The 24730-nt window shown below is 40.2% G+C and overlaps 1 protein-coding gene across 8 annotated transcripts in view; it reads left to right on the forward strand.

Moving 5' to 3' along the window:
- The window catches only part of RBM20 (RNA binding motif protein 20), a 102988-nt gene that overhangs the window by 36635 nt on the left and 41623 nt on the right, over window positions 1-24730 (forward strand). The window contains exon 1 of one of the 8 annotated variants that reach the window (XM_039708954.1): window positions 14915-14955. The exons of 6 other annotated variants lie outside the window; for them this stretch is intronic. In XM_039708954.1, the coding sequence (XP_039564888.1) occupies window positions 14930-14955 (26 nt within the window). In that variant the 5' untranslated portion in view covers window positions 14915-14929. Of the gene's footprint in view, window positions 1-14914; window positions 14956-18860; window positions 19082-24730 lie in introns of those variants that run through there. One more of the 8 variants, XM_039708951.1, reaches the window with a different exon arrangement.

Genomic DNA, 24730 nt, shown 5'->3' on the forward strand with positions numbered 1-24730 from the left:
CTTGTTCACAACCACAGGATAGCAATCTGAAGTTTCATCAGTGTTTATACAACTTTCTGCCACCTTTACATTTTGAGATACAAAATGTGAATCTCCTTTACCCCCACAAGCTGATGGATTGCTTTTCTTCTTAAGTGTTTAATTGTTCTGTGACTTGTCAAAGTGAAATATCCCAGATGTTTTCATCCTACTAGAGTAGGGGACAAGTTTTCTTGACCTCAAGAAAACAGACTGAAGAACAGCCTAATGTTTTGTTCAGGCAGTAAATTGTGGTTCCAGCCTCTTATCTGAGTGCCTTGTAATCAGTGTCCCTAATGGAAATATCCACTGGCATATGTGGAGACTGAGAGGAAGGATTATACCTGTTACTGAGTCTATTTCAGCATCAAGGAAATGATCACATCAGCTGGGGGAATGAATTCCTCAGTCTATTGTGTTTTAGAAACAACCTATTTAATTACTTAAAAGCATTTTTAAAGTACCTTTTGTTGCATCAGAGGATGATGCTGTTTTTCTGATAAATGTCCTTACACAGACTACCACAGGCCACGACATTGCTCTTACCCCATCTTGATAATCTGAAAATCTTCTATGCTGGAGCATCTGCTCCAGGGCAGTTACATAGAAACATCAAATAAATTCTGTATTTTGTTCCCTGGTGGATACATTTGCCAGCAAGTTGTACAATAAGATTGTGTGAGAAAAAGGTGTTACATCAAATCCTAATGGGATCTCTTCACTTGGAATAAGAAAATTAAAAATATATTAATGACAGTGCATAAAGGTATTGGTGACTGGAAGAAACAGGACTGACTCTTGAGGTAATTATGTTATCTAAGAAAGAAATCTTACACTAATCTTCAGAAAGAGTATTGAAGGCCACTGTTTAATCCCTGTACATTATATCAGAACCCTAGGTCTGCTGCTCTTGAGCTGGAGAGTTCCCATTTTCCTGGGTTTGTAGCAGCTTTTATTGGGCTGTCCTGAAATTTGGGGCCTGACTGCATGATGGGATAAACCTTCTAAATTTGGGGATTATCTGCTGTTTTGTTTCCCAAAACACATTGTTTCTCTACCGTAGTTTTAATTCACGTTTTACTGGTTTTTTTTGTTTTTATATGCACATGTGGGAGTACCACTATTTTTCTGATCCTACCCCAAAAGCAGCAGGAGTCGTGCGTGTTCACCTGTGTAGCATTAAAACCCCTTTATCTTTAGCTGAGCAAAACAGAAAGCTTGCAAATTAGTTTAAAGGGGATAAGAGAGGCAGGAATCTGATGTGCAGGAGATACAGATTACCCTACACATGCAAAGGTCACACTGCCAAAGGGGCTTTTAATCCTTCATCAAGACATTGTGAGAGTCTGAGGGATGTATATTGGCCAGTTGAACATAATCTTTAAAGAGCCAATTTCAGTTTCTTCCTGTTGGTTATCTTGGTGTATTTTAGCATGTTCGTCAGAGGGCTGTGAGGCTTTCAGCCTTCCCCTGAAGAACTGATTATTGCTGACAAATGTGGTGGAAGGTTTGTTCATCAGTAAGTGAATATTCATCATAATAAATGACATTAAGTATGCTGATTAAATAGTAGTGGCAATCAGTAAGTTCTAACAAAATTAGCACAAAGTGCCCTTTTTTCCTCTTGATGACTCAGATCTCTGAAAACCTGTTAGAACTCAATCTCTTTCTAAAGAGTTTCCCTGATTGTTTATTAAGGTGTACCTCAAGGCATCGGCGACATCTTGTCCTTGTTCACCTCCCCTCTGCTCTGTTACTCTTCAGAAGCTCTCCAGAGCCCAGGCATGGCTCTTCAGGGGGTTGTTCAAGCGTGCTGGAATGCAAAGTGACCTTTGCTATTAACCAATGCTATGGAGATCAGTGGGAATGCAGCAGAATATCCCAGTGGTAAATCTGGAATCCTTAATTTCAGTTGTGTGTGTTTTTCTAAATCACTTGTGCAACCAGGCTGAAGTTTGGGCTCCATGTGGCTCAGCAGTGTAAGCTAATTCAAGAATTGTGAACAAGTGTTACTTTTCAAAGTCTTCTGCAGTTCAAGCTGCATTGTCAGGAATATGAATTGGGAAGATAGTTAATGGCATCAATAAGCAATTGAATGAAACCTCATAAAATTTAATTCACTTCAAAGATTTTTGTAACGAATTTGACGTCTCGCACAAAAGCTTCATAGCACAAAGTATGTGACAGTGATGCATAATGAAACATAATGTTGTTGCACAATCCAAAGTGTTTGCCAAGGAGCAGAGAACTATAATCTTCACAGAAGAAAGGGATAATAAGTTGTTAATCTATTTATTGTTCTAGCTACTACTATGAACAAACATCAGATTATTTTGAGAAATACATATGTATGTGAATATTTGTAATAAATAATTTCTCCCACATTCCATTCCAGGGCAAGATTATTATAATGTGCTGACTTTGGCACGGAATGTGAAATCATTTAGAAGATAAAGCCAGTGCAGAATGTGTCAGCTTGCTTGTTAAAGCAGTGTCCCTCTATGAAAAAACACAGCAAGTATTGTGTGATCTTAACTACTGGGCTGCTTCTTGCAAGCATTGAAGATATAAAATTTCTGACTTCTTATTATTTAATTCTCAAATGAACCAAGTAGGAGCTCCTTTTTGAGAGAGGCACTGGCTCTGAATCTGTTGCTGCATAGCATCTGAGGTTTTTGCTCAGGAGGCTGAGCTGGAGGAGCTCTTTACAGAGAAGCAGCTTCCTGGCAGTTTCAGCAGCATGTGCCTGAGTTCCAAGGATGGAGCCCGTTGTGGAGCCAGTGTTTCACGTTCCTGCATCCACAAATGCAAAATGCAGTCATGCACTGCCCAGCACCTTACTAAGATCCAGCAGACCAGCCCCAAAAGCCCTGTCCACAGCCAGCTCTCCCAGGGCCTGCCAGGTTTGTGGGTGATGGTGGAGGGGCAGAAGCCCAACCTTGCAGCCTTTAGTGGTCTGGCAGGAAACCCCTGGAAACCTGCCAGGGTTGCCTTGCCCTGTATTTTTGCAAAGAATATTTTAATTGCAAGTTAATTAATGACTCAGAGGCAACATTTTTTAAGCCATTAGTCTGTAATTAAAATAATATATTATTTTTGGAAATAAATAGAAATCTTTCTATTGGCTTCATCAAAGTTTGGAATAACAGCAGGATAGTTGTTTCTAATTGCTGTGAGTGTACTAAGGACTGACATTGAGGAGGTCATGGTAGTTATTTACATGATAGATAATCACTGTGTAAAATTATTAGTGTTAGTATTCATCTAGGCATGACAAGTGACACAGACTAAGCTTGGGTTTTCGTGGACATTAATTGCAAGAAGACTTGTGTTCACCCAAATAAGAAATGAGAATTCATCCAGAATAATTTGTGTGGTGAACTGGAGTTGATGAGGAATGGAGTGATCATTCTGTTTTGAAAGTCAGATTTCAGATTTGTTTTCTATGCTTAGAGGATGGATTCCAGGTGACACTGTGCACCTGGTTTAGACACAAGATTATTTATGCATTATTTTTCATTAATTGATTATAAAGAGGAGAAAAAATGGGAATCCATTTTGACTTCAAAAGCTCTATTCTATTCATTAGGCTTATTAAAACAGTACTAAACTTGTTTTTGTTTATTGGGTAAGAAGTCATACAGAAATGTTACATTGTTCCCAATCAGGCAATCCAAAATCCAGATTATAAGCATCGTGTGATTTTATTTGTTGCCCACCAGTTTTATCTGCTGACTGTAGAGGAAACCAGGGGTGATTACAAATCTAAGCTTATCATATTTGTATTGCAGTAGGTAAATATAATAATGGCAGCATTCCCAGGGAGAACTTCCTTGATTTGAAAAACCATTAATTCATTATTCCATCCTTTGTATTATTACAGGGCTGAAATATAGAGTGGGTTTTCTGGGCTGAGATGCAGCCACTGTTTAATAGAGCAGAAAAGAGCCACCATAGGACAACTGGGTCCTGATCCTGTAGATCAAATCTGTCTCTGATCAAATTCTTGTATTTGTCTAAACCTGATCAATTAACATCGTGTTGCCCTTTGCAACTTCCTTCAGCCTCCTACCCTGAGCAGTCAGCAAGGGAGGGGTGGGCCAGGAGACTCTTTCAGAAACATCTTCAGGAAATTGCCATAGCTACATGGAGTGACAGTGGCAGACAACCGGAAACTAATACAAACACAATAGGTAATAGAGGCAGTAGAGATAATTGACAATACTGTCAAAGTGGCTTTGCATTTCATATCTGAATATTTCACAGGGACTAATTACCTGCAAAGTTAATTTGAGATGAATTAATACTGAAATTGATAAAATGTGAAGTGGTAGATATACAGTACCATATGCAGTTCTCAGGTCTGAGTCCTCATGTTCTTTCCACTGTCTTCTGCAGATGGGCTTGTTTTGCTTTCCAGATAATTTGCCTGATGTTTCTCAGAGGTTTCCTGAGGGATTTTGGCCCTGCATGTCCAATTGGGGCTTCCCTTTTGATCTGAGCAGTAAGAAAAGCCTCTAAGGCTGAGGGCAGAAAGTCCCCTGTTTGTTTCCAGAGGCACAAGGATGGAAAGACACACTTGAGAGACACACAAAGGTCACTACTGCAGTGTCCATTCAAGAGCTTTATGGCTGATAGAGAAGGGTTAAATGTATTTGCCTGTTGGAGAGTAATACACACTTGTCACTGATCATAAATAATCTAAACTGCAGGTGGTCTTTGGTATCAACAAATGCAGACTTTATGACCTATGTTCAAGCTAGTAAACACTTCGGTGCATCTCTGTGCTAGTTGGGCTAAAAATAGCCCCTAACTCCAGTGAAATCTACTTTAAGGATTTCTGTGTTTAAATAACATTTCTGCTTACTATCTGCACTGCAAGAGAGAATGAGTAAGAGGCCATGATCAAAATAAGTAAAATCCTTATGGAAAATAAAACAATTTAGGAGAGGAGTGATTACAGCAGCCGAGCGTGAAGGCTGAAGGCCAACACCATAAAGATGAGTTTAGATTTGTGTCTTAAAATTATGACAGTGCTAGAAGCAAGAAAGCAATATTCTTGCAATATCTGAAAAATTTCAGTCAGCAAGATTGCCATTTGCTTGAAATTGTTTCTCTGTGTTTAGATTAATTTTATGCTGCAGGATAGTTACTTTTATATGATCATAATTCCAATTAATTACTAGAAATCAGGACTTCTGCATGTAGTTATGAATTGTAGCTGCAAGACAGAGAAATGCAACAAATCTTAGAACAGACAAGCAGTGCACCCTTCCTGGCACATTTCTAGAATTTGCAGTTATTTAATCTGTGCATTGTTTTAAACAGTAGCTACCTAAGATCCAGTGAGCAATGAACCTCTCTGCTGTAGAGCACTATTGATTTAACTTGTGGAAGGCTTACTGAAGTCATGTGTGTACACCTCCTGCTCATTAAGTATGTGTGTTAATCTGTTAAGATTTATTTAAGAAAATGTCAGTGTCATGGTCCTGCTTTGGGTGGGTTTGCTCGATTCCTGTCTCCCTTCTCCATGCTCAACTGTAAAAAGTAGATTGCACTCAATAGCTGACAATCCAAAACAACAAAACATCATTAAGCAGATGTACTAAAGCACATAGAAGTTCTTGAATAAAGAAAAGATTTTGCAGATTGAAATACCAAAAGGTAATTATGGGGAAACAAAACCAGCCAATTGAAGTCTTTAGTGAGGTAAATCCAGATTGAGGTAATTTCTCCAGCTCTTACAGTGTTGCAAGATGGATAGGGAGCTGAACAGCAAGAATTGATTCTGTATACTTTTGCATAGTGCATACCAAAACCTCTACATTTTGGGGTGGTTGCCAGGCAGTAAGATATGATGAAATATTTTGCCTGGAATTTGTAGCACTGCAAAGTGCTCTCCCCATGCAAGCAGACATGCTAGTGGAAGGGGTGGGATTCACTTGGCATAATTTTTCAACATCTTGAGGCTGTTGCTTATTCCTTGGTGGGAGTGGAAGGAATTATGAATTATGAATTTAGATTTATCAAATTGTTTGGCCTGACAGGTAGGGAAGGAAGAAGGAAAATTACTAAAGACCAGTATGGAGAAGTGCTAAGAATATTTCCAAAAAGGTTGTTGGTTTTGTTTGTTGTTGGTTTGGGGGTTTTTTGCATTATTATGAATTTAGATTTATCAAATTGTTTGGCCTGACAGGTAGGTTTGTCTACTCACACTTATTCTGAAAACTCTGTAGCTGCTAAATTGACATTTTATTCATTCTAGTGCCCAGCAGAACCAAGTAGGAGCTTCCTTTTTGAGAGAGACCCTGGCTCTGAATCTGTTTAAATCAGATATGATTCACAGTGCCTTTTTCTGAAAGCACGTGTGCATATCTGCTCCAAGAAGGACTTGTAAGAGAGGTTGTGGTAATAAAATTATTCCTGTGTTTTTATCTTCACAGGGTCTGGCTCTTAGTATTGAACCATTTGCAAATGTGTTTAAAATAACCCAGAGGGAAGGAGGGAGGTAGAGTGTTTCTATTGTAAGGTTGGCTACAGAGTATTTTTTATTAGGGTTACTCATACTAAATTGTAGCACACAGAGTATTTTCTCTTTCTATAACTACTCTGAACGGGGAGATGGAGAGAGAGGAAAAAGGTTCCTTACATACATTATTGGATTTATGATATTTGGTGTATTGAATTAGGTTCTGTGCTACACTCTGCGTCTTGTAACAATCACCCCCTTCCCTTCATGGAGCAATGTACAGCCCAGTTCTGCCGGAACTGTTTTGACTCCTGGGAAGCAAAAAACAATTTGCATATTCACACATAAATGTTGCAAACTGCAAATTGCACAGGAGCAAATGAATCTCTTTTTGCATCTGTTTCTGTGAAAGGTTTGATGTTCACATTTATTTATATTCCGCAGTCCTTGCCAAGTGTATGATGTAATTTCCTAACTTGTGGCCTCATGACTACTTGCTGATGTTATTCCATTTCAGAAATAGCATGAATGAAACACAAACTTTGTACACCTAAAAGAAATGTTGTCTTGTCTGCTTCTCCCACCTGTCATGTCTCTGTATCTATAGAAGATGCTGCTGCCATTGCTGGCTTCAGAGATCATGTGGTGAACTGCTGCTCCAAGGACAGTTCCTGTCTAAATCATTCTGTGAGAAATACAGAATACCTTTTCTCTTTTGTGCATAAATATATATGTCATAGCTTCAAGGTTCAAATACATCCCGAGACACTGGTGCATATGGTTTCATCCATTTACGTGTGCATTTAAGTTGGTGCAATAGCCTCTCATTTCTTCAGTTGAAGGGCTTACGCAATTTTAAATCCACTGCCCTTGTAAAAACAATAATTTTATGGTTTGTAGCTGTGTGGCGTGTGCACAGTAGGCTAAGCTGATTGGTAACACCAAGGTTTCCCGTGAAGCTGGTGGGATTGACAGCCACAGCTTGATGAAGAAGACAGATGGAAATCTGCTGTGTCTGCAGGCTGGCATGCCCAGTAGATCTTAAGGCTGCAGCTATGTGAACACCAGTCACAAAGCAAAGCCAAGGCCCCAAACCCCTGGTCCCTGGAACTGGTGGGATAAGGAGGAATGAAGACAGTTTTCCCTAAATGCCTGTTGTTAAGCTTCTTGGCTTGCTGCTTTGGAGAGCTAATGCTGATATTAAGACAAGCCATGATTAGTGCAGCAATCCCATGGAGGTGAGGAGCTAATCTATGTATATTTCTCATGCTTTCCCCAGGGAAGGTCTAAGCAGCATCTACTTCACTGGTGTTGTTGATGCATCTGCTGAGTATGTGTCAGGTAAAACTGCTGTCACTTGACATTGCTTGTGTGGAATGACTGTTCCCTCCCTCCATCCAGGGCAGGTGATGGCCAGGGTTAGTCAGTGGCTGGATTTGGCCTTGTATTGTGGTTATCTCTCCTGAGACACTGGGATCTAAGTGCCAGTTTTAATCACTATGAAGAAGGTTTCCCTTACTTCTCTGTATCTTTTATGTCAGATAACCAGAAATTACGCTTTTTTTCCAACCAAATATAGAAAAAAATTTGTTTCATGCCCATCACTCATCTGCAAGAACATTTAGAAAAATATGTTATTCTCATTTTTCTTTATGTTTCACATACTTTTGTTTATTTTTTCCTTTTTACCAGTTTTAAATCCAGATATGGACTATGTAAATAGGAAATAAGTGTTTAATTCCTTTATATTATGTCTTTTTTTTAATCATGCAGGTGTATTTACTAAGTATGAGAGTGTAATACAATCGTTACCTTTACACACTAGTATCCATGTTTTGGTAGCTGGCTTTAGCCTCTCCATCATAATTTAAGTTTGCAGTGTGGACTTTCTTATATTTTTACTCTTACTTGTACAAGATGTATTTAGATGTAGTTAGGAAAAATACTCCTTGTTTTAATTTTAGTTTGGAGCTATAACCAGAAAGCAATTTGCAAAGGAGAAAGGAGGAAAAGTAAACAGCACCTTTATGAGCTTTTCTTATAAACCAGTAGAATTTACCCACAGCAGAGCCCAGGCACAGCTCTGGGCTGTGTTCCAGGGAGCTGCAGAGCTCTCTGCATGCAGCAGCCTGTACCTCACAAACTGGAAGGCAAAGATGTCTGACATTACAAGAAGCAGCTATAAAGGCACTGAATTAACATTTAATTTACTGCATTGGGTGTTATTGCTAAGTCAAGTGCACAAGCTGAGCTCAGTTTGCAGTGAACAGATTGATCCCCTAATACAAAATATGCGTGCTCACATAGCTCTGACGGGCTGTGGGAGACCAGCAGGAGGGAACAGATATTCTCAGTGATTTTAAGAAATGTGTATTACTAAACCCTCGGGGAACTATTTGTGTGATGAGGGTCATAAAACTCATGGGATACTTCAGTGGCTGAACCAGTGCCAGGTCAGGCTACTGTGAATGAGCAGCAGCTTTGAGTACTCAGTGCAGCTCTTGCAAGGGATCTCAGCAGCCCCAGTGGAAGCAGGTTTACAGAGCTCTGTCACTGTGCTTTCTGGTCTCTGCCTTGCTCTGTGGTGCCTGTTCACTTCTCATGCTTTCAAAGGCCCTGGTAGTGCATGTGTGTAGTGCAATGCAGTTTGCTGGGGGTGTACTCTGTGACTTCCCTCTCTGCTCATGTGCTCATCCAGACTCTTAGAAAGGATGAGCACAAAAAAAAAGAAATCAAGCTGGATGTTATAGTATTAAAGAATTGATGAGTAATTCATATCCACTGAGTTTTGACTGCATGAGGATTAATTTGATAATCAAGGTCTGGAAAAGAATCCATTAAATAAGGCCAGAGACCAATGGGAGCTAGTCTGTTGTATGGCAGTATGTGGGAGGAGAAGGAAAGCAGATATGGAATATTTAAAAATGGGCCATTCAATGTGCCAGAGATCTGATGCAGCCAATAATAACTCACTTAGCATTGCTAAAAACAGATAATAATCTTTTAATGCAGAAACCACAGCACACAATACCAGCTGAACCCATTTCAGACGTCATGAAGAGGGATGCAGATGAATTGATCAAGGGAGTGAGATTTGGTGGTTGCCTAGGGACCAGTGAGCCTGACCTACTTCCCAAAGAAGAGGCATATGCTGGTTTGCATGGCTAACACGCTGATGTGGCATTTCAGAAATGATGAATTTCATCACTCTGGGGAAAAATCTTCTGAGCAAACTTGATTGAGAAGAAAAAATTAGAAGTGAATAAATTAAATTGAGACTTTGTAAAGAAACCTTGCAGAATATTTACTGCACTCTTCCCACTCATATGACAGAAAAATCAACAGGGACATTCTCTCTGGGAAGTATAAAATAAAATCTATGGCTGATGGAAGAATTTAGATGTTTCAGAAGAATGACACAAGAAAGGACTGAGACCCAGTAGCACATAAAGACTGTAAAGGAGCTAGAATTAATGCAAAAACATGTTTGAGAAATATCTCGTTTTCCAATAAATACTTCATTTCTCTTTGGAAAAGAGCAGGATAACCTTGTTGTATCGAATCAGAAGGATACAGTACACTGAAGTCAATATTTAGTGAGAATATGGTAATGTTTTTCCAAGTAGAACCGATTTAAAAATCAGCCCATCTGGTTGCCTGCACCAAAGAATCTGAAGTTGGATCCAGAAATTCCCAGACATTTTTGCCATGAGAATTTAATTAAAAAATCGTGGAATGTGGCAAAAAAATTCAAACTGAGGAAGAAGGGATAAGTGTTGGAAAATGATGGGTAGAATTGTTTGTGTAGCTCTAGTGTGATTAGTCTGATACAAGCAAGGAACAATATTACAGGAATTTTTAAGGTGAGTAAAATTGATAAGGACTGAAGAGGGTAGAAGTGTAGCTGTTTCTGTCAGTGTAATCTTCTGTTAAAAGGAGTTAGTTGATTGTTTTCCCCCCAAGATTTTTAGTTTTCTTTGTTTATGTTTGTCTATAGATAATGAGATTTCATGTTTGCCATGTATTTTGTTCATATCTCCCAGGTCTTTTATTTTTAGAGAAGAACCATGTTATCTTTACATCAAATTCTTACTGTATTAAAAGCCCCAAACTTCAAAATGCCTGAGAAGCATTGGCAGTAGTAAATTTCCTTCAAATAGAAATTTTTTCACAGAGACTTGGAAACAGTCTTATTCAGCAATTCCACCAACAGTTTGGAGTAAACCTAGATGCTGTTCACGAGAGGCATTTAAATTGCTGCAGTTTTGAATAACAATGTTGTAACCTCAGTTTGTGAAACAAGCTGGGCCTTTGTTAACACAATATCTTCTAAAGCCAAATCCAAAGTAGTAAGTTCAGAAAAGGACATTTGAGTTCAAATTGCACTGCAATAGTAAGGGAAATGAGATCAAAACAGTGGTGTTTTGCAGAAAGTCTTGCTTCCACTCAAATACATATTACTGGGTTAACAAGGTGAAGCCTCCCAGGCTGTGGCATGCAGGGTAATGTGGGGTGAGCCAGAGGCATGTTCAGACTTGAACTTTGTAAACCTGTGATTTTATGCAGCATAGTAAGAGGGGGAGTTCAAAAAGGCAGATGAGGCAGTGTCAGGATTGAACCAAAATTTGCAAAAGGAGAAGATTGAAGAAGCAGTTTTCAGGTAAAGATAAGAACTCAAATTGCATTTTTCCAGTAGGGAGGCAGTGAAAGCATTAAAAAGCTAGAAGTGGTGAAAAGTAAAATCTCTCATCATTCCCTACTGCATTGCTCCCTCCCCCGCTCTGATTTCTGGCTCATGAGCAAACACTTTTGCTAAAATCCTTTTTCTGTTCCTTTATGTGTCATGGCAATAATCTGATCACCAGCAGTCAGCTGTGAGTACTGGCTCCTCATACCACGGCATCATTTCCTTTTGTGCTGCCCATACCTGTGTTAGAACTAAAACCAAGGCAGGTTGAGGATAACCCTGACTTGTCTGTCTTGCTAGAGCAAGCTGAGCACCATGTGAGGAATGCTGAGATATTTGATGGTTCAGGCATGCTGGGCTCCAAGCTCTCAGACAGGGGATAACTTGCAGGGGGTTGATGATGCCATAAATAGGGTTGTCCACATGCTGGTGAGCAGCCTGTGATGGGCTGTGATAAAGGTCACAAGTCTGTGAGTGTCTGGATCCTGTGTGTTCACTGTGGCAGTATCGCAGGATTGCCTGTAGTTCTCACTCAGGCTGAAGATATTTAGGCTCTGTAGGGGCATTGTCCACTGCAGAAGTGGACATCCTGTAAATACTGCACATGACTCAGCTGGTTTGTGTTGTTTTTGATGTGAAGGAGGCTCATAACTTACTGGAGTGTGAAGAGATGTTTATCTAGCTCATTTGGTTCATACTGAAAGATTATCTTCTCCAAAGTGAGTGTGTACATTTCACCACTAGGTTTTTTGCTTTCTTTTCTTGAACACTTCATCCTATGGTGAGGGTGAAACAAATGCTCCTTTGCAGTAATGTGTAAATATAATTCCATACTACGGGGCTTCATTGATAGTAGTGTTTGGGGCTTAAACTGACCAAAGAATTCCAGTATTGCTTATACTGGAAGCAACAGAAATAGTTCATTGATTTATTCCACTGCCTTAAATCCACCAATAACCCACTGAAAGTTAGACATATGCTTCAGTGGCTGGGAAGAATTAGTGGGTAAGAAAAGAATGACATAGTGTCACTCTTTTATAGTGTATAGCCTTTTCTTCAGCAAGTTTTCAGTTCTAATCATGGATGCCACTTTGAAGATACTAGATTATCTTGTGAGGGGATTTTATCAAAATGTGACCAGGAAATCTTAAGTTTGTGGCCTGTTAGGTGTCCAGTTCAGCATTTGAGAAGGGAGATGTTAGTACACTGTGAAACATCAGATTACAATTGATAACATTCCTCTGTGTGTCACCTAAATCATGTTATATTGGGCTGAATGAGAGTCTTGGGCTGAAATTGCTCTGGTGGTGTAGAGGATCCTGTGCTTTTGCTGAGGATGTAGATGCTGTGAAATAGTGTGAAGCCAGTGAGCTTTACCCAGGGGCTGGAAGGTGAAGCATTTGCTGTTGATAGACCAAAGAGGTAAATTTTAATTCAGAGCTTTGAAACCTTTCATAGGTACAACCTCCATGTTCTTGTTAGGCTTCTTGAAAACACTGAGATTTTTCATACCTCACTAAATTGTTAGATTTAAAGCAGGTTCTTCCTTTCTTCTTCTAACAATGCTGTGAGCATCTAAAGGAAAATTTCCTCTTAACTTTTTTTTCCCTGGGTTCAAGCAGTTTCAGCTTGAGCAGATACTGCATTGCATCCAGCTCATCTCTGTGGTGACTGGTGTTTGTAGGCAGCTTTCTCTTTGCCTTCTCTTTCAGCAGTAAATGGCTGCTAGGCCTCCCTGATGGGGTCTTTTAAAAAGTAGAAAAGATCAAATGTGTGTACAGAGTACTTCAAAATTACAAGAGAAATTAATATACAGCATTATTCTGTTGAAGAAAAGTTGTATTGTTGGTAAGCATTCCCCACTCCCTGCAAGAAAGTCCCACGCTGGAACAGAGAGGGTACAAGGGCAGTATTGTTTGTGAGTCCTGGCATGAATCTCTGTCCTTGCTGCCCCAGCACACTGAAGCAATGCAGAGGCAATTGCTTTAGTGCAGCAGGCAGATTGCTTTGTGCAAGCAATTCAGCTGCTGCTCATGAGAAACAGAGCTGCAGGAGCCGTTTGACTGACTTTCATATAAATGAAGCGTGATCAGAAGATGTTTCTGGTGGAGTTTTGAGTCCCAAAGATTTCACACTTCTGCGCTGCCCTGTGCAGATGCCAGGGTACTGATCTTGAATGCTAGCCCAGAATTCCCAGAGAGTCAGTGTTCAAGTGCTGGATGCAAGCTAAGAGACCTCCACAGATGGTTGCAAGGTGGTTTTTTAAAACACTTTTGGGAATGTGAGAGCTGGCACCAAAATTATTTTGGAATGCAGTCCACCAGAAAGATGTGATGTAAACCAGATTTCTGTGTACTGTTACAAGTCAGTACAATATTAATCTGGTTGAATTAGTATCATCATTGCTTTATAAAGAGAGACTATTTTATGGCTTCTCACTGATTTTTATGGAAGTCTCTGAAACACGACAAGGCATAACAATATTTTTTGGAGATGACCTGAATTTGTACACTGGAAGAGAAGGCACTTAAAGGGCTGCCTTCCTCACTGGCGTGAATTTTACAATTTCACTGGAAAAATGGCCACTTAACTGACTGTGAACTTGATCAAAATGCTTGTCTAGCAAATCTTCATTCATTTTGATGATGATCCAAGAACCAAGGCAGGGAACTGGCAATACCTCTGCCAATTCATGTTCTGGATAAAACCCTCTATGAATACAATTTCTTGGCTCAATTTTTATGGCTTCCTGTGTCCTGTAAATTACTCAGACATATCTGTAGCTGTAAAATATTTAGCAAATGTATCTTTTGTGAACTGGGACATGGAGTGTTTTAAAACTTGAAATAGCGCCTTTGGTAGAAGAGGTTAAATTATGAACATTAGAGAACTTAAGGGAGATTCAGAGCTTTGCAGAGGCTTGGCAGGAAGAGGATGCTCTTTTATGGCACAAAATCTAAATCAAGATGTATTTCTGTGTCCCAAGGTGCCATCCAAATCACATGCTGCAGCTTGTCTCTTTCCGGTAATGCTGTTTGACATATTGTCAGCAACACCGAGTATGTTTTTTCCCTTCCTCACTCTCTGTGTGTCAACACATTTACAGCTGTGATTAAGAATCCTCTGTTTAACGTTTCATAAGTTTTTGGGTTACTGTACACTGAAATAGGCCAGTCTTCATCTGAGAGCACTAAACTGTGTGTACATTTGCTTTTTCAAAATAAAAGAACTGTTGAGAATGAACCATGTGTGAAATAACAGAATCATGTGTGTACACCTAGGGAAACGGTTGGTGAGAAAGCTGAAGTTGTGTAGCTGAGTGGGAGTTTACTTCTACAGTATGTTGAAAAATGTCATAAATGTATTCATAAATTGTTTAAATTCTTAAGGGAGGCTGGAGGGTTTCTAGCATGGCATGTGAAGATTTACTGCCATCTACTGTGCAGTTGAACACTGATTGTGCGTAACAGATAAAACAAAAGGAATGAATTGGGTTAGTGTACATTTTTTGGAAGGGGGGCACGGGTTGGGATTTAAGGTATTATCCCAAACAGACTGTGGGGTTTGAAGTTCTGGCTGAGCAAGGGCAGGGTGGTGATGCAGAGCAGAATCCAGTGCATCAACTTCCAGACTGTGTGTGTGACCAAGTGGCCAGGCACAGCCCTGGGCTTTCCCACCCGGCACTGCAGCTACAGATCCGAGGGGTTTCTTTAAAGATGCCCTGCAAGGGTTAGAAGAACCTGCAGCTGTTTCCAATGGATCTGACTTTTGTCTTCATAAGGTAGGTACTTATTCCTAAAATCCCTATTGAAGGTGATACCTCTTAGCACATTTGTGTGAAATAGACTCTTAACCAGAGATAGAGATTTTTAAACCCCAGGTAGGGGGGTTAAATTCCTTAAAATTTCTGCATGTTTTGTTGAGGTAAAAGGCAAAATGCTGAGTGAGAAATAGTTGAAGTGTCTCAATGCTCTGGCAGGGAGGGGAAACCTAGTAAGTGGATTCTTGTTAGTTACTGCCCTCCCACCTGTAATAAGGAGCTTTTGAGCTTCTCTCACAAACATTTTTGCCATGATTGTGACTTTTTCCTCCAGTGTGAATCTCTCCTGAGTACATAACTGAACGGGCTTCTGAGCTCTTGCATCCTGCAGCTGGGGCTGTAGGTCCCTTCATGTGGGCCAGGAATGCAGATTACTGAATTCCTGTGTCACTCTCAGGCCAGCTGTCTGCCTCCTTAAACCTGCTTCTGGCTCTGCCCTGCCTCCTGTTCATGCAGGCTTGTTCCAGAGTTTGGAAGATGCTGGTTAGGTGTCTGTGCTGGCTGCTGAATCCATAGCAGCTTGGCAGTGGAGGGAAGCAAGCGGGTGTTTAGATGTGGGTGCTGCCAGTGAGACTTTCCTTTCAGGATCATTATTGTGCTTCAAACTTTTGCTAGACAAGTCTTTGTAAGCTAAGACAGAGATTAAATGGTCCTCCAGCATTAGTGTATCTTTTCTTTACATCAAAGCCATGCATTTCTTTTAAGAATTAATTAAGCCTACAATTAGAATTGCAATTTAAGGCAGTTCTAGGCAATGAGGAAGCTGTAGTGAGCTGATCAAGAAACTCAGGCTGTTGTTAAATCCTTTTCTCTCCCAAGCAGAAAAGTGCCAGGCCTTCTTTTCATGTCTTCACCTATTTAGATTCAATGTTATTTGGGATAAAAACTTAAAACTGAGCTTAATATATAGAAAACAAATCCACACAGGTTTGTATTCCTGCAGTAGAAGGAATAATTTAGGGAAATAATCAGAAGGCTTCTTCTACCTTTTACTTCTTGCAAAATTGTAATTTTTTCTGAAAAATTACATACATGTGGGCTTGCAAATGTGCTGTACCTCAGTGCTGTACCTTGTAGTGTTTTGGCAGTGTGAGGAGTTCTAATTTTCTGTTGTATAATTTTCTTCTCCTACTGTATAGGATCAGTGTTGTTGGTCTTATTACAGCTGTGTACAACCACAGGTCTATGGCATCCAGTTTTATGTCCTTCACTGTAACAGTGCAGTAAATTCTGATTGTAATAATGCTGATTACATCAGGAAGGAAAACAAACAGGGTGGCATTTTCACACTTCCAACACTCCAACTTTTTCATACTTTCATTACAATGATCTGAAATTTCTTATTAAAATGTCTGGTGAAAAATTGCAACTCTCTCCTTTCCCTCTTTCTACCATGTTGTATTATCTATTCATCATCATTTTTCTTGCAGTTTGCTACAGTTAGGAAAGATTTCCAGAAAGATAAAATTGTCTGATCTAACTGAGGCTTTTCCCTTCTCCCTGCAGAGAGTTGATTGATGTGGATATATATGATCTTTGTAGCTCTGTTGCTGAATCTCTGACAGATACAGGTGCATGTTAGTTGTTAATTTATTTTCTCTGAATTCGCTATCAAGTTTCTGGATAGATCACCCCTTAGGCCTGCATGTAAAGCATATTTAAAAAAATACCACTGCTTATAGAAAACGGGTCCTGGGAGACTGATGACACATTCAGATCATTGTGAATCGTGATGTGGAAAAATAGATTTTTCTGGATTGCTTTTAAAAGTTCTGCTCAGCTTTATCATAATTAAGGTTTTTCACTGTAGTGTTGGAGTTCAGTGTGAAACTACACAATAACTAGTATATTATTAATGCTGTTTGCTCTTACTGCATCAAAAGAACACCTCATGGTGCCTACTATAAATGAGATCCTAAGATTGTGGTAGGGTTTGTGCATTTTCATTTATAACCGTGAAGGAACCAGATGTACTAGAAGTGCCAGTGTGTATTTTTTGCTGAATGGCTTAATATTGTGCTACTTCAAATAGTGCTACTTAAAATTGATGGGTATTTTTAATGGCATTTTGGGTTTTCACATTTAAAACACAGCAGTGTGGAATTTGGTCATTTGTGGGGAAGATCTACAGCATGTGCTTTTCTTTTCACCCTTGCTGTGCACCCTGCTGCTCTAAAACCTGTGATTCCCTGGAGCAAATTGGGGTTGTAAGATCCAGATGTAGAAAAGGGACAAGGATTCTAATCCCGAAGGAATTTGGCTTTTTGGCAGTCGTTATAGGCAGACAGGTGTGGATGACTTTGGAGCTGGCTTTAGGTCTGTCACTCGATAGGGCTGCTAATGAGCTGTTTTATGCTTCCTTGCTGTAGTGGATGATGTTGTAATTCCGAGGATAGAATCAGGTTTCCTTTCGGGAGTATTGTCTGCAGCTCCTCAAGAGATCTCTGCTCAGGATCTTTCATGGAGCTGTAGTTAAAGTCTTTTCTTATGCACACATATAGTTATTCTTTTAGTAAATAGGAGTGCCCACCCAGATACTGGTATGCTCAAGCATAATGCAGTGAATTACTTTCTTCATGCCTGATGGGAGTGAATTCCACAGCCTAATTGGCTGCACAGAGCACTGAGCAGGACCAGAGCATGGGGAATGCTGTCTTGCAAATGACAAAATTCTCCTTTACAGTCAGATGCAGAGCGTGTCAAAGTCTGTAATGAGCCTGACTGAATGTTTAGCAGTGCAAAGGCAGGGAAGTTTTAGAATTACATTGAAAAATTTAATTCTGTCACTGTGCTGTGACAGAATTGCATTGTAAATGCACTGAGGCTCCCATGTGACCATTAACAGCATTTCCTCAGATCTCTAATCTGTTACAGCAAATGCCCAAAGGAGGCTGAGTCTGTACTGCTGAGATCAATAAATATTTTATCTTTGAGTGAAAAAAATGGTAGTGAGGAATACAGCCTGCAGTGCTTTTTGTATTTACCTTTGCTTTCCAGTATTTGAAAGCTCTGACAAAGCATACTGGGCATTGACTATTTCTTTTGTTTGTTTACTCAAGAGTTTGAAAGCTTGACTAAATGTGTGTCATCTGTGAAACACAGCTTTAGAAATAAATCCAAGATTTTGCCCCTTAAGTTGAAGGAAACTTTTTAATTTTTTTTTTCATTTTGTGCCATTTTTCACTCTTACACAACAGTGTTTTAAAAGGAGATGGCCAGCTACTTTCAAAGCATTAAACAGTGGTGTTTTGTTTGTAACCTTTTACCTTGGGACAAGAAAAAGCAACCAATGAAAAGTTTAAAGGGTTTCATGTGTTTTTTTAATGTGAATAAATATCAACTAGAAACCTTTTATGTGAGAACATAGTTTTAATCTTTGGAAAAAGGAAGATTCAACTTATTTGGAATAACCCCAAATCTGTCTGTATTCCTAACAGGGCTCCCCAAGTGCCTTCTGTAAAAGAATCTGACTTCAGAATGAAGCCTTTTCTTGACATATACTGGAATTTTCAAGTGATGTATGAAATATTTAAGTATCTCTGAGTAATCCGCCACTGCTCTGTGATTATTTAGCCGCTGGCTGGGGAGGAGGGTGATTTGAAGGTGGAAGAGAGGATTTGAAGGTGGAGGGAAAAGGGACCTTGGATTTTAGTGCAGAAGACATTGCACTCACAGGGAGAAAGAATTGCCTGTGCTGTGAAGAGTTTGAGGGTGAGGACTTTTAGGAGAGGCTTCAAGCCCTGGGATCTACTGAACCACTTGAAGACCTCTGTCATGGTGGAAGGGATGAGGGCCACATCTTATGAAGCTGTGGCTCCCATTCATGGGAGCATATTCAATGCATATTGAAGTTCTGGCTGTAACCTGATGAAAAGACATGGATGGGGGACTGGCAGGATTTGGCAACCAGGAGGGAAGAGGAGAGGATCCATGTGAATCCAGGGCAGAAAAAAGGACAAGCAGCTGGAACTGCAAAAGATCCCTTGCCAGAGAAGAGAGATGGTCAGAAGTGGGAGAACCTACTAGAAGTTGGGGAGATACACCAGCAGTTTGCTCTTACCTGGATATTTGTTGAAACTATTTTCAGGTCAGTTTGGAAATATCCACATAGATCTGATACTGTTTTCTACCTGTTTTCTCTTGTCTTGTTTATCCCTTGCACAATATGAATCAATTCATGGTCTTTCACTCAATCCAGCAAAAGACATGGAGAAGGCAATTGCATGTGTTCTCTGTTCCTCTTATTCCTTTTTTTTTCTTTCCTGTCAATACTCTGAAAAAGCTTTATTGCAGGGTTTCTTACACTGATTTTAACTCTTGTCTCTGTAACATTCTGAAGCCAGACATCTCCATCTAGTGGTTATTCCACCTTCACTCACCAAGTACCACTTCAGGAAGAAGGGTGCCCTGTACACACACACGGAGCAGGAAGAGCAGCTCTAGCCCCTCTGTTACTTCAGTGCATTCCTTGGGTGTCTTAAACTGCTGTGAGCCCAGAACAAAGTACTTACATTTTTTTTCCCAAAGGAATTCTTTTTAGTACTTAGTGGGTAAAAATTTGCTGATATATGGAATGGAGTTATTTTGCTACTGCTTATGACACAGCAAATACATATGAAGATGCTTGTCATCATAACTGCGTGCAGAAAATAAAGCAGGATCAGTCTTGTTTTTTAACAAGAAAATGACAAGAAGAAGTACTTACTAGACATTGCTTTGTGAATCAAATTATTGCATTAAAGTAAAATTGTTGAGACCTTGTAGCACGTATAATAATGCAGAATAATATTTCTGCTGCATGTAACCGTTTTTAACCTTTCAGAGAAAAATAAAATCTCTTACTTTTCTTGTTGGAGTCCTGCTTCCTGAAGGTCTGACCATAACTCCCTGTAGAGTGGCTGCTGGTGGTGGTGGTGGCTGTGAGTCAGGAGCAGTTCAAGGCTGGTCTTTGTCTGAGAGGTGCCCAGGCTGGGGCTGTGGTGCAGCCATCTGACCCTCCTTGGCATGAGGGAAATGGTGCCAACCAATGCAGTCAGCCTCACAACCTGGGATGGGGAGACATTTTCAGGACCACTTGGGATGGGAGAAAGAAGGGAGTGCCCCTCTTATTCAAAGACAAGGTTAAAGGGTGCACCAGGTGTGCACTCCCATCTTCTTCCTCACAGGAAACTTCATTGTGCTTTCCCCACCGTGGGGTCTCCTCCACCTGTGGGCAAAGAAATCCCTCATGGACTTTGCTGCAGGAATGGAAGCAGAGTTTTCTATTTCTCCTCAATCTTTAATTAATTTTGCTTCTCTTCTTGAAGGCCCTTTTATTTTCTCTACATGCATACATACATACATATTCAGAGATCATAAGATAATTTGTTGGATCCCTCTCCATGCCCTGAATTAAAAAGTTTTGAGGGCCAGTAAGATTTGCTTTATCTCAGGAAGGGCTAAAGTGTAGCCAGAGCTAGAAAGCCAGAAAGGAGAAGGAGAAAAAGGCTCTTTATCCCTTCTCCTGCAGTGGGGGAACATCTTCAGAAGTGCCTGGCTGAGGACTGGGTGCAGAAGCTGCTGTCCATGTCAGCTGAATAACTCACCCATGTTTATTGCTGGAGATTGTAGTAAGAATATTCAGCTGAAATTCTGAGAATTTGCTCCATTTCCACCATCCTCAAATGAATATTTTTAACATGCATTTTAACTGGTCATTTTTCAGAAGAACTCTTTACTGGAAATGTCCTACTATGAAGGCGCTTTCTGTTCCTGTCGCTGAAGTAGAGCTGGTTCTGCATTACATCTGCTTTAATTGTATTTTTTTGTAATCTGTTAATGACTAAAGAGCCATTGGGTGGCACTATCAGCCAGTGAGCACCTCCAGTAGTTGCTGAGCTAAATGCAAAAGTCTGGGTAGGAAAGATGAGAAATTACACGTTTCTTAAGATGGAAAACGTACATTGGTTTCTGTTTGAAGTGGTTGTGTTTAACTCCACACCACATGTGTTTTGAAAATCTTTTAAAGTTAAGTATGATCTCTTTGCTCTACTTTCTTCAAAAGTAGAAGTCTTCATTTGTAATATCAAGATTTTTTTTTTTTAAGAAGCATCTATGAATGGAGAATAAAATTAATCCTATGCTAAGAATAAGGGAAACTGCAGTGCAAGACTTCAGGTTGGTGTGTGCCTTTAGAGTTTGCCTACACAGAGGCTTAGATGCTGTTTGGGCTTGGTGTTCCTGAGCTGAGCACACACATCAGGGTAATAGCATCTGGGATTCACATCATACATTTATTTCCATCTTATTCAATTTTTTGGTTAATACAAAGTTTACTTGTGTGTTCAGCTTCATGACTGGAAAATAGCATTTGTGGTGACCTGCTATTTAATTCTGCATTTGGAGGCAGTAGACTTAAAATACCAATGTATTTGTGATGATGTAAAACTTGCAAAACTGACTAAGAGTGCCTGCTTTTAGGTTCTATTTCTAGCTAAGTCTGTGTTTTCTGTGATAGGAATTGTAGTTATTTTTGTCATGGAGATGGTGTCAGTTCCATTATAGGCATTTTCACAGAATTATTGTTTTGTACATTCATGCTGCTAGCTCCCAGCACTGTCTCCTAAGTTCAAGGCTGGCAAGACTACGAAAGCTGCAAGCAAATTTTAACTTGTTCATAATATCCTTCACTTCAAAAACACCATCCTGATCCTGAACAGGAGCATTTTGAGAGGTACCAAAAAAAGCCCCCATGATCATGTTGTTCACATCTTGCTTTCAAATGCACCAGATAATGCCACTTGTTTAAGCTTAGTCATGTCTGGGGGAATGTCAGGAGTCTGCATCACATGAGCTGCTCCTCAGATTTCCCAGCCTGCATCAGCATGTTTTCCTGGGTAGAAGCAGAGTGGAGATGTTATTAAAATGGTTCATCCTAGATGTTAGTATTAATATTAAATCTCAGGTTTATTCTGTGATTTTCATGCAATATTTCACATTTACATTTAGCTGATTTATGTGAAAATACTTTAGTAATCTTCTTTTTCCTTAAGGTATGTGCCTCAGATGGAAGAACATACATTCTAACCAACCATTCCTTTTGTGTTTTTGCTAACAATTTCATCTTCTGCTCAACTCCCAGACTTACCACCTTGGGGCATCTTCGAGCCAACATTTAGCTGAATTTTAAACGTGTATCTTTTCCATTATCAGTTTATAGCCCTAGTGTTGCTTGTCCTCTTTCCCTCCTTGGAGGCCAGAAGGGCCATTGGCATGTTCTTGCTCATGCTGCAGTCAGCAACCTTCTCCTGAGCAAACCCAGCATGCGACAGACAGGGAAGCACCCGGTGCAATCTGGGTTTGTTCCCTCCTGCCTTTGCAGTGCTGGTGATAAATGCACCCTGCCTGGAGATACTCCAGACTGGTGAGATCTTTGAGCCTTTTCCCCTGAGCATCACTTCCGATGCTCCAGGGCTGCTGTACTCACCACACCAGCTGTGCAAAACCTGGAGAGGGTGAGAGATGAGGAACCAAAAAGGCTGGCAGCACCAAAACGTTGGGTTGTCTTATGCCTTTCCATCAGGTGACTCATATTCAGGACAAAATCTGCTCAGTGTGTTCAACTCCACTCCAGGGCTCTGTTCCCAGGGTCTCTGATCCTGTTTCAAGAGTCAGGAGTAGATTGGCATTGCTTCCTAAGGCTTCAAGCCTGTGTTTTGTCTGTCCTCTCCCTTCAGTCCCTCCCCCTGGTGCTCATGGAGTTGGATGCCCCACATGTGCCCATATAGGGAGGGGTGTAACTATCTTGTTGACACTGGCTAATCCAGGCAGGCATGTGAAGGGGCAGCAGAGTGTGATGCTCACATGTAGAGTGGCAGATGGCACTTGGGACTGGCTGTCTCCATCACACCCCTCAGGACAGACATATAAGACAGGGAAAGAGCTTTTTTGCGTACCTCTGCATGCTCCTGACAGAGTTGCTGAAGAGCTGGGCTGTCCAGCTCCATGTACTGAGCCACACTCATTCCTAGAGGAGAAAATTAATGAATCTATCCTGTGCTGCAAATTAATGGCAGTTCTGCTATAGTTTTAATTTCCACAACATCAGTGCATTGTGTTAGGTGAAAATAACTGAGCAGGATCAGATATCTTGCAGAAAACACCATCCTGTATTGGTGAACGCCTAGCTGACCATGCCCTTTTCCAAATGTATGACCAAATAGGACAAAACTCAACTAAATTATTTGTTACTGAGTTTTCATCAATGACATCTAGGTAGCCCTCTAAGTTATTTGTATGTTAATGCTAGAGTGGGCAGCTGAGCTTATTGTGTGTATTATTCTCTTTGAAGCTCCAGTGATGAACAAAGGCTTTGCTTTCAGTAGACAAGTCAGATGGTGAAAGTGTCTGAAAGTATTACCAACACAGAGAACTCAGGCTGGATCATAGCTGGAAGACCTGACTGAAGGCTTACTAAATGTCACAAGAGACTTTTAGACTGATCTGTTGTGCAGGAGGATTTTAGGTAATCCAATTAAGTAACTGCAAACCAATGCACCTATGGAAACTGCTCAGGATCTCTTTATAACAGTGCTGAGCACTGAACACTATCTTCACCTGCTGTCCCATGCACCCAGTTATTTCCCTGTGTGATAATGAACCACTGCATTCACTGTGGACTACAATACAAAGCCTAGTAGTAATAACAGAAAAATAGGAAAAAATATCTCTAAAGCAGGTGACTGTGCTCTGCCCTTAGGTGGAAGCAGCCAGCAGTAGTGCAGGGCGCCAGCATTTCTCTGCAGTGAGAAGGCTTCAGCCTGTGTTACACGTATGGATGGCTGGGGATTTATTGGTCCCACTTAAAGTATAACTATCTTCTCTTCTAAATTGTGTTTTATGTGCAGCAAAAATACTTGTTAGATTAGCACAGTCTTTGGACTTTGGACCAGGTGGAGAAGAAGGGTGAAGGCTGGACACGTGAGGAAATCTCATCTTACTAGAGGTTTTCTTAGCTAGAAAAGACCACTAAACAGTGGAGTCTGACTTCAGGTGTAACACAGCTATTTCATACTGTGTGATCCAGAGGGTCCTTTATCACCCCAAACCCAGGTTTTACAGCTCATCCCCCCTCATCCCAGGATTGACCTGGACCCTGGCAGCAGTGCTGCACTGTGATTTCAGTTGTATACATTGGCAGATAGATTTGGTGTTACCAATTTTTGAAGCTTCAATCTCTACAGGCACTTAAGCATCTAAAAAAAAATCAGAAATATTGATGTGGGCCTGTTTTATTATTGAACAGTGGTTGCACTTATGGTCTGTCAAGTATACATTGGCAGATAGATTTGATGTTGCCAATCTTTGAAGCTTCAATCTCTACAGGCACTTGGGCATCTAAAAAAAAATAAATTAGAAATATTGATGTGGGCCTGTTTTATTATTGAACAGTGGTTGCACTTATAAACCCAGAAGGCTATGGTCTGTCATTGTTTCTTGATGTCATGTTAAAAAGTATTTATGAAGTTTGAATGGTCTTGCTAGTGGTTGTTCAAAAATGTCAGTGTTCAGATACCCAAACATTTTGGAATCACAGTTGTGTGGAATATTTCTGGTCTTCAACTTACTTGTTTAGATATAGACATTCAAGATATATGTTCAGTTTTCCTGTCTATCATAAAGAAGTTGTAGATGAAATTGTCTGATTCCAGTCCCAGTAAGGAAGGTGGTTTCTTATCCTAGTCAAATTAGGCTGTAA

Source organism: Passer montanus, unplaced genomic scaffold (assembly GCF_014805655.1).
Source record: "Passer montanus isolate IOZ18808 unplaced genomic scaffold, ASM1480565v1 scaffold21, whole genome shotgun sequence".
Taxonomy (NCBI): Eukaryota; Metazoa; Chordata; class Aves; order Passeriformes; family Passeridae; genus Passer; species Passer montanus.